Source organism: Limulus polyphemus, unplaced genomic scaffold, assembly GCF_000517525.1.
Source record: "Limulus polyphemus unplaced genomic scaffold, Limulus_polyphemus-2.1.2 Scaffold633, whole genome shotgun sequence".
Lineage (NCBI taxonomy): Eukaryota > Metazoa > Arthropoda > Merostomata > Xiphosura > Limulidae > Limulus > Limulus polyphemus.
The window spans coordinates 430,194-441,497 of record NW_013666243.1 but is presented as its reverse complement, the minus strand read 5'-3'; the positions used below and the strand labels follow the sequence as shown (position 1 = coordinate 441,497).

The following is an 11,304-nucleotide window of genomic DNA, read 5'->3' as shown; positions in this document are numbered from 1 at the left end:
CTGGCCATGCCGGGCCGATAAGTACTCTCTATCTGGTCGAAAATAAAGGGTCACGGTCAATGTCTACAAGAATAGAGTATTTCCATCTGAAGTGTTTTCAGCAAGTTAGGGAAGAACCGTCTTTGCATTTATCTTAGTGGTTAATTTCTGTAGAAGTTGAAAAATGCTCGTAAGACGTATCTTGCACCTACTTGTTTGTTGCATGAGGAGACACTTGAGTTTTTTACAACGTGAGAGCAGTAACTTCAATGTTGATCCAGTGAATTTTGTGCAGAAGTTAAGTGCTAAGCACTCCAGTTGGATGCAGTTACTACTGAAGGCCTCAACGTGGCTGTCATCAGCAAACACAATACCATATAGGTTAACCACTCGAAGATTGGGGACGGCACTCTTTAACTTGTGAATGTTGATTACTTCGTAGATCTCTTCTTCCTCTTCTGCTACCTTATCGTATGTACCTAAAAATAGATTAATCACAAGTCAGGCTTTTGGTAGTGAACAGATCTTAGGAACAAGTCAGATTTGTAATATTGTACAGTTCTAAGGAAAAAGTGAGTCTTCTAGTAGAGAATGGCTATTAGGAACAAGTCAGACTTTTAAGTATCGACTAGTTCTTAGGAACAAGCCAGATTTGCAAATGTGAATTGTTCTAAGGGACAAGTCAGGCTTCTGGTAGTAAACAGACCACAAAAACAATAGAAAAGTAATAATTATTATAAATTTGTAAATCTCTCAACACATACATACTGATTTTCAATACCTAATGGGAAATATCTATAAACATATGTCAGAAACACATGTATCGATCTCAGCATGGCAAGTGTCATTGTTAATTCTAGAATGGTATAGGCACTACAATTTAGATGTGAGACTTTTAAAATTGTGTTTATTTTACTAAAAAGAGAAGCCGCAATTATAATCCAGAGCATAATTTTATGGATAGGTTCTAAAATGCACCAAATAGAGCGTTTTCCCTATTAGTATTTAAAAATGTATTAAAGGAACATGTCTCCAAGCTTCCTTAGATATGACGGAAATAACAGAATTTTGGACTTCTCACTGTAATATAGTGAAAAACGATTTTAAAAGGTAATTTACAGATTATAGAAACACATGCAAGTTAGCTAGCATCTCACTGTAAACGTCGGGATGGTTCTTCAACTACAGTCACATGACAGACATTAAAAGCAAATCACACTGAATGGGTCAGTAACATGTCTCCACAACTTAATTAGTGGTTGGTATAGAGGGGTATGGGAACTATATTCCAAGGGGGAAATATTCATACAGTGAGAGTGGTAAATAATGTAGAGCTAAAAGAAGAGAAATTTCAAAGGTTGTTGCTGAAAGAAAAATTGAAATATTTGCATAGCAGAGTATTTAGGATAACGATAGGTGCTGAAATCACATCCCAAGTCATACAAAGCAAACACCCTTATCTACAAAATGAAAGTCATGGTTAGGAAAGAAAATACTTTAACCTAAAAAAGCCATTATGATGAAGTTGGGAATTTCTATTGCTACCAATAGCAAAGTAACATACAAGATTTGAAGCCTGATCTCATGAAAACAACACTGCAGGCCATTATTAAGAAACGGGAGAAGCAGATAGAGCATCATTTCCTGAAGGCAGTATCCAGGGGGTTGGGGGTTTGAGCCCTCAGAAATGTTGAAGAAATATATACAGGGTTACACGTTATCAGTTGAATAGTACCACTTTAATCCTCGAAGAAAACCTTCGCAACCTAATGGGTGTCTGCTGAACGATTCAGACGTAAATCCTTGAGCTCGATAAATGAACCTACATGTTTCCAACGGACACCAACGCGAAAATGAGCTTTATCCACTGATGCGGCTACATAGTTTTAAAAGTGAACAGCCTTTGTGCAAACAACAAAGAGCAAGCGTCGTGGACAAATTGACATATTAAGTTTTTCAAACGGAATAAAGATTGAAATGCAGCTGAAGAGTCTAGCAAAAGTGAAACAGTCAAATGAATTTTCTTTTCTTTAGAAGCAAACACGATAGGGATGGAAGTGGACATATCATTTGATCCGGCTAATGATCACATAGCAGACTAAGCCGTCTCGACTTTACCTGGAGAATAAAATCCCTACATTACTGGCTTCCCCACTGTCTATCGAAAGCTTGGTGTATGAATAGAATCTTAGCTTACATCATTATACCTTTCCTTTAGTTCACTTTAGAATACTACCTTTATGACTATTTTACAATAGAGTAACATTTTGCGATTGGAAGTTCTGGTTCTATTTGTTTTGCCAGTGAGAAAGCCTGTAATGTAGGAATTTTATTCTCCATGTAAAGTCGAGATGGCTTAGTCTGCTATGTGATCTTCAGTCGGTTAGATTCCTTTTTTAAAGTTCCGTAAGCAGCACTAAATAGTTTTTTTTATTTAGCGATAAATTTGTTTCCTAATACTTGTTTGTTTATTTTTCTTATAAGATGGCGTACATTAGTTACTAGTTTATAGAGTGCATTCTAAAAGCTTCATGAATTTTGCATAAAATAACAGTAAAATAGGTAGTCAAAGATCGTGACGACTGTTTTGCTCTATCATGTGATGATAAAATTATAGTTACTGCTAGAACTAGGTAGGTGCTAGGCCTGTTGAGAAAAGATGATGATGAACGAAAATAAGAATTCTCGGTTTTGGCTATTCGCTGGTTTTCAATTTTGGGACGCTCTGCATAGCTGAAAAGCGGCACATACACCGGAGATAGAGCGACTACGCCAGGTAGTTCTTCATATTTAGCTTCTGATGACCTGTAGAAAAGAAAATCCATATTACTTTAATACAGGTGTTCCGTGCCATCCCTGCATAGAGTGCTAGTGCACTCTCCGATTAGGCTGATTAGACTACTTGAAGCTATAGCTCAGAATCTCTTTGATTTGTAATTTAGATCAAATTTATTGTCTATCTGTGTCTATTCAGTGAAATTTATGAAACATTCGGATTTCGAACTACTGTTTTTCTAATTATTTGAAGTCTTAGAAGCCTGCTAGTTTATAGCAATTTTGACTTCTCAGAGAGGTGGGTATAAACCTGATAGACAATTAATACAAATTAGGGAAAGCTTAAATAGTTATATTATTTATTATTATGTATTCATTGTAGCGTAAGCCGCTTCAGCAAAAATTATTATTTTTGTTTGGACATCAGATGCAATATATAATTTTCTTAAGATTATTTTAAAGAAATTTCACAATAGTAATTTCTGGCCAAATATGTAACACGTTTTTAGACCGAATCAGTTTCACTTTAATCTTACCTACAGGTTCACAGATACGCCCGAAACGACTACTGGAGTTCTCAAACCAAGCAGTTCCATTGGTTCAAGCACTCTAAGCCATTTTCCGTTCGAGATTGGGCGATTCATCAACCAGGCATGAAATGGATGTTGCAACGAGCTGCGGCTGCTAAAGTAACCTTGGATTCCGGATTAATCCTACGCTTTCCTCATTTCAGGCAAGCGAAATCTACACTTTCAGACATATTGAATGGACAGCTTTCCGTGGTTCACATATTCAGACCATCTCTAAGATGTGTTCGGCAAATGCTACAGAGTACTTGCTGGCGACCCTGCTGGAAAGAGTGAACACCAACGCCTTAGTTCTCTTGTCCTCAAACCCTTTGCAGCATGGGAGGATGATTTACTTCTTCTCAGAGTCAAGTGAAGTTTCATCTCAAAGAGTATGAAATTTGCTGAAAACTTTTTGACTGTTCAGAAAGACAAACAGTAGAGTATCTTAAACCAGCTCGATCGTGCAATCGTTGTTGTCTTTCGTTGATACATCAACCATGTTTTCAGCCATTTCAACGTTGAAAATATCCTCTCCGGGAAATACAACTGGCGAGAAACGTCTGACAGGAGTAACGTTACTATTTGTACATAGAAAAATTGACTATGATTGATTATGCTAAAGTAACTGAGTGCTTTGTTGTTGAAATCACGTAGGATCGATTTTGTTCTGTAGTTTATTTTCTTGGTAAGATTTTTGAATATATAGGTATAAGGCTATCAGTTTTTAATTTCACTTAAACTGCCTACTTCTGAAACATCGATACAACCCCTACGACCCTGAAAAAATTCATGGATACTGCCTTGCCAGTACTAATAATCAATTTCTAAAAAAAAAAGAAATAATATTGCATACTAAAGAATAACACGGTCTAAATAAAAATAAGAAATTAGCAATAAAAGCATTTTTTGCTTTGAAATATCGTAACTAAGGTATTTCATTTTCATATAATATCATTTGGATATATTTTGATAAGACTATAGATGCCATATATATATATATATATATATATACATATTATTATTATTATAGTTTTATAACATTTTCTACATATTTCTTTTATTTCCAATTTGGTTGAAGTTACTTCTAATAAAAATTGAAAACAAAACTAAATTTATATTACACTGCAAAAATACAATAATGCGTAATTCGAATTTGTAGCATTACATTTATGACTAGACAACGCCTCCATTAACATAATGTCAACTACTTCCTCAGTTTTTGTCATGCAAATCAGGTATCTAAAGATCATTCACATGATCTGAAATACATATGATTGGTTAGTCACTCTATATCCTATATAGTGGTCATAAAAAATCTGTTCTCAGCTGTCACTTTGAAGTGAGTCATGGACCATAAACCTTGAAAGAGCATGGCTAGACCCAAAAGAAGATATTGGATACTTTACTTATGTGCAAAATCATTGGACGAATGATCAATGATAGAAGCAATTGCACAAGTATAACAAAGTATTGTTAGCACAATGTGAAATCACTTTCACTTCAATAATACAATTGCTATAAACTATCGGCATTACCCACAACACAGGCAGACAACCACTATATGTCGATTCTGAATTGCCCAATCATAAAGACTTTAGAAGGTCGGCTTATATTTCAGACTGTTAAAGAGTCACATTTAACTCACAGCAAAGCACAAAACAGCTCACCTGCAATAGTACCAAGAACACGTCCAGTGGACAAACAATATGTGGAGCAACATTTTTTACCGATGAGTTTCGCTTCACCCTGCAACCAGACATCGGTCGTATACTCATTTGAGGAGAGTCTGTAACTCAGTCTAACCCAATTTTCATACAGAACCGCGTTGCAAATATGATGTAAGCAAGAATAAGCTTTGGCTGAAGTACTGACCTGTACACTATGTGAAATAACACCACTAGGCCCACACATGACAGGGGCTATATTCTACGATTCTTATGATTAGCCATATGCCGGTGATTTTAGCCTTGACTTCAGCATAATGGATGGTAATTTCTATTCTCACCATTTTACGTTGCTCGAACCATACTCTGAAGGAGGTAGACGTGACTGAATGGAGGGGCCTGTATATTCTATTGAGTATGTACAGAATGCATTTGGGAGATATGCTACGTCTTGCCAAATGACTCCAATCACTAAAGATATCATGGAAACAGCTTATTCGGAGTAGTCGAGGATACGCCAGGATCTATCAAAGCTCTGTTTAAGCATGCAGCATCAATGTCAGTCGAGCTTCATTTTTCGTGGCTATTTCATTCCGTATTGAAGTGAAATTTTTATTAATAATTATTGGTTAAATGACCTATCATTTGCATTTCAGATCACACAACACATAAAACACATGCTTGATTTATATAAAAGTGAACTGGGGTGGCTGATATTATTTTACAAAGTTTTATGTGTGTGAAAAGTTAACAGTTTAATATAATACTATTTTATCATATTATTTTACAAAGTTTTATGTGTGTGAAAAGTTAACAGTTTAATATGATAGTATTTTATCATGTTATTTTACAAAGTTTTATGTGTGTGAAAAGTTAACAGTTTAATATAATACTAATTTATCATATAATTTTACAAAGTTTTATGTGTGTGAAAAGTTAACAGTTTAATATAATACTATTTTATCATATTATTTTACAGAGCTTTATGTGTGTGAAAAGTTAACAGTTTAATATAATACTATATTATCATATTATTTTACAAAGTTTTATGTGTGTAAAATGTTAACAGCTTAATATAATATCATTTTACTTGAATTATGCTTAAGAAAGTTACCAGCAAAATGATATGATAACAATTACCATCAGTCTACTTGTGATACAAAAAAACATGTAGTCTTTATTCGTTACATATTTACCTATAAGGTGTAACACTTCTAAACCATTGATGAAGTTGTAGATCTTTCGCATAAAACCCTCCATAAAGATCACCTCTGATAGGCAGATACACATTGTTCGTAGCTTGGTTGGGAACGTTTGGAGATCGTTAAAGTCGTGTAGCTGCATGGCTGTTGAGAAGTCTAACAACATGGATGTCAGGTTAGGACACTTGTTGGCGAGTTCGTGGAGAACAGTGTGGGTAATAAGTTCAATTGGCAGCTCAATGTACCGCAGTGAAGGACCTAAGTACACATTATAGGTTTTAAAATAATCTAATATATATGTCGTACATGTTACTGTCAAAAACAAAACCGATAAAACAAATAATTACTTGAATATACTATATGTTGTAGGTTGTTTATAAAATACTTTTCTCTAGGATTTTTAATATTTGAAATAGTTATTACCTCCCAAAGCGTGGTATGAAGCAATCCACGTGATGTGATAAGCTTCCAGGTGGCTCGTACTTATATTTAAGTGAATATATATGTATATACAATATAAAAAGACAACATTTTTATTATGGATGTACGCGCCAACAAATACACGATCGCACCAGTGAAGCTGTAACAAAACAATGTAAAATTATATTATTTATACTAAAAAAAAAAGAAATAAGTAAAGGTACTCGGCTGGGTGAAATGGACCTGTTTTTGAAAAATAAAATATAATTGTAAACATAAAAAACGACATAGCAGCTCATATAAATCCCGGTATTAGTACCGCCTTAAAAAAAGGTGAGTACCGGCTGAATTTCACCCCTGTTTATATTTTTGTATGAATATTGTGATTTTAAAGTGAAAATTTCTGCAGTCAAAGCATCCAAAAGCATTGGGGACATTCCGTCTATCAGACATAATCAAAAAACAGATGCAAAACTAGAATGCAAGCTTCACATTCAATAAATGGTTAAGATCTGCATACTAGAGCACATAACGCCTCAGATTCCACTACCACTCACCGATGATAGCATAAAAGTTACTCCTAAAAACATTAGAAATAGAAATATAATACTATCAACCACCCTCGATTTCTTTCAAAAATATCATCACCCAACTTCAACCCTTCAAAATAACAAAACTGATGTCATATATCACTCTTTATGTCTATCAAAGGACATCACCCAGCCTCCACTCTTGTCTAATTACTATCTGATATTAATATATAATATTAAATTAAGAATTTTACAGCCTTCCTATATAATTCAAATAGTAATAATAACATTGATGTACCCTCTCTTAAGTCTATCAAAAGTACATGATATAAATAACTAACCGATATAGTTCCAGCAGTCATAGTTTTAATAATATATGGCGTTATAATTCTAGTGATATTATAATAAAAGATGCTATAAACCCACCTATATAGTTATGTTACCCCTACCTCCTCCCTTAACAAGAACCTAATCTTCCAAACAAACCTGGGTAAACTGAAGTCAACATTTCTGACCCAGATTTACTGAACATTTTGTTATAACTGCCGCTAGTCTTATACATTAGCGTCATTTAAAAGATTAATATTTCAAGTTAGAAATAATGCCATTAAAATTGTTCGTAAAAGACTTATTTGCTAATAAGTTATAACATGCACTATAAAATAATTTAAAGACTTTACTAATTTCAAAGTTATAGTAGCCATTAAATAAAAGTTTATCTTTGAATAGTTCTACATTACACATGAAGAAAGTGCTTTTATTACATTGTTAGATATCTTTAATTTGTGAGATTATCATATGTGGCACCACACTATAAGGGGAGAGTAGTCCCAGAATGTAAAATTTAAATTCTTGTTTTTTTCAGATATGTCCAATTGCACTTTATTTTCTAAAATAGTTGATATATAAATCTAAAAAAGTGCACTTGGTTAGTTAAATAAAAGTGCCTGAGTAATCGTCTGTATGCCTTTTAGGTGAAGCAGATAATTGTGAAAAAAAATATATATATATGACTATTAACTCAAACACATTCACTTATAAATGTTCAATATAAAATGGCTGAGTAATCGCCTGTACGTCTTTTATGTGAAACAGTCAATTGTGAAATCTGTATAAATATAATAGTGCTGTCAGTTGTCTATTGTGTGTCCATGTAACTACTTTGCAGGGTGTGGATGGATCTTCACCAAAATCAGTATGGAGGTTCATTAGGTCTATGCGGGGGTACATTCAAATGTTCAGTTTTGAATTTTGCGTTTTGCGGTTTTTATGGGTGTTTTTTACCACTACTTAACCTCCTGTGGATGGATCTTCACCAAATTTAGTATGCAGGTTCATTGGATCCATGGGGAGATGCATACAAAGTTTCAGTTTTGCGGTTCTTATGGGCGCTTTTGCGGTTTTTACAACTACTTCGCCCGCTGTTGATGAATCTTCACCAAATTTGGCATGAAAGTTCATTGGGTTCGTGCGGAGGTACATGCAAACTTGCGGTTTCATATTTTGTGTTTTGCAGTTTTTATGAGCGTTTTTACATTTTTTACAATAACATATAAGGGAAGCAAGTTTTCATATCCTAAGATAACCTTTCATTAATCAGAATTTACAAAACTTCTATCCAGAGGACGGGTACTCCAGCTAGTATACTATCAACTCAAAATTATTCACTCATAAAAATTGAATATAAAACTATGTTTTTTGTTTTGCTAACATTTTTTCAAGCAAGAAGCTACCATTTCAGTATAATATTATGCTTGCATTAGGCTAAGAAATTTACTGAATGGAACAAGAAACAAAGTTATGTGCTGACAAAAATGATTAGAAATGTGAATATTCAGTAACGTCAAACAAATAGAAACGTTGAATACAAGTATATCTTTTATGTAAATTTTACTTTTATTTATAAATCCAATTACAAGTAGATTTGCGTTTTATTTTAAATTAATGCGATTCATACTTACCAAATCGAATTGATATTAGAGCCAATAATGATTCTATCGTGTACACATGAAGACCAGAGACCTCTGGACGCAGAGACACGCGCATCCAGAGCCTAGAATCGCAGGATATCATGCGCCATTTTTTACACACCCGAGCTAACCTCCCCACTTCTTTATGGGGAAGATAGGTGAAAATCTTGAGAAGAATCTTATCGGGAATCTTCTCGATTGTCTGAAAGACAAAGGGAAAGTGATCAATATTCTATAGAGGTATTAATGCTGTATTTCGCTAAATACTGCAGTATCCTGATTAAATATCAAATATATGAGGCAGAAACCATTTGAAATTTGTTTTCGAGAGTTTGGGGTTAAATATTAGAAGTAGTTTATGTGTTCAGTTGTCACTCAATCCTGACACCTTTATAAAAGTAAACTATATGCTAATGTAACGTAAATAATACAGGTTGAATATAAAGAAGTGTGGATGAAAACCGCGGAAGATACAATAAGGTATCGAACAAAAAGAAATTTGGATTTACATTACGTGTAAAGCACTCGAAAGCAATATAAGTAATAAACTCGATTTTCAGAAAGTGATGTAATGATTCTGAGCAAATTTCAAGTGTGATCTAAGAACTCTATTCACTTTTAAAATAATGTAAGCACTCTCAAATTTACTACAACTGATTTACTCACTTTATATATCCAACTTCTAAGAGTAACTTAAGGATTCTGTCCACTTGAAAAAATAATCTAAACACGTCCTTAATCTTAATAAAAGTGACTTAATCACTTTATATAGTCAGATTTTTAACAGTAATCTAAGGATTATACTGAACCTTAAGGGTGATATAAGGATTCTATCAACTTTTCAATAGTAACTGAAACTTTCATCCAACTTTCAAAAGTAACCTAAAGAATATACCCAACTATTAAAATTATTCTTTCAAAGTTGAAAAACAACAACAATCTAAGCACTCTCATTTTTAGAAGCTATTGAAACACTTTTTTATACTTAGTTTTCTAACAGTGAAACTAAGAATGTATCTAATTTACGTCGAGATAATCTTTCTCATGTTTGAACAAGTGTTTATGTATGGTTACTTAGCTACTTTCCCCCCAGTGGCACAGCGGTATGTCTGCTGACTTACAACGCTAGAATCCGGGTTTCGATACCCGTGGTGGGCAGAGCACAGATAGCTCATTGTGTAGCTTTGTGCTTAATTACAAACAAACTTAGCTACTTAAAACTATTTTGATAATATCCAAATGAACTTTTTTGAACTTTGGATAAATTCTATTTAAAAACACAGAAAATAAGCGTTGAAAACCATCTATAAACAAACATCTTCGCCAAAAGATAATTTATATAAATCAAATGTGTTTAATGGAGTCGATGGTGTTTTAAACGAAACTTCCAATAAATAATTCATAGGTAGCTTAACATGTCCTAAGTGTAATCAAGCTCTGATTATCTGTTTGGAAACATTAAACATAATTAAAGGAGAATATATAATTTGATTTTATCCATAATAATCAAATACATATGGCTTGGATATAACACCTACAGCGTTTGGTATAAAGTTGAATCCATTTTTTGTTCCTTGTTGATTTTCTTTGATGTGGGCGATGGCAGATGACGACACGTCTTGGGTAACAGTCCACAGCTCCATTTAACAACTGTTAGTTAATACAGGACCCGAAAAATTATTTACATCGCCGAAATAAGCGAACGTGGGCAGCACAAATGATAAACTTTATAAATTTTTAATACTAATGAACGGGTGATGGTTGCTCAGTTATCACAGAATGGCAGATTTGGAAAGATCACGTATATGTATAGAGTCTGTGCGAACGCATCTAACGAGTCGAGTTGAAAAGGGAAACGTCTGATACGCAGTTATTTTGGGATTGCTATCTGAAGGAACATGTAAGACTACAAACACGTTTTGGCAAAGCACACGTTCATCTAGAAAGAGCGTTTACGATTTTTTTTTGTCTTTCATCTACAGAGGATTTGTGACTGTTACGTTTTCGTGTAATATGAAATCTCATTAAATTACTTAATTACTGTTTTATACTTTTTGTTTTAAGTCTATTTATTATTCAAGCTTCATCAATAACAAAACCATTTACAAACTTCACAACACAATAAGCCTATCACATCAAGTAGAAACATGATGTGTCGAATAACAAAAAAATAATAATAACCCAAGAGTCTGGCC

General features: G+C 33.7%; 1 protein-coding gene across 1 annotated transcript in view; it reads right to left on the bottom strand.

Annotated features, from left to right (window-relative positions):
• LOC106459591 (F-box/LRR-repeat protein 20-like) overlaps positions 1-10,916 on the bottom strand; it is an 18,970-nt gene extending 8,054 nt beyond the window's left edge. The window contains exons 1-4 of the mRNA XM_013919221.2: positions 10,648-10,916; positions 9,101-9,311; positions 6,184-6,447; positions 192-458 (exon numbers count right to left, since the gene is read on the bottom strand). Coding sequence (XP_013774675.1) covers positions 192-458; positions 6,184-6,447; positions 9,101-9,311; positions 10,648-10,752 — 847 coding nt within the window. The 5' untranslated portion in view covers positions 10,753-10,916. The remainder of the gene's footprint in view (positions 1-191; positions 459-6,183; positions 6,448-9,100; positions 9,312-10,647) is intronic.
• Between the last annotated feature and the right edge of the window lie 388 nt (positions 10,917-11,304).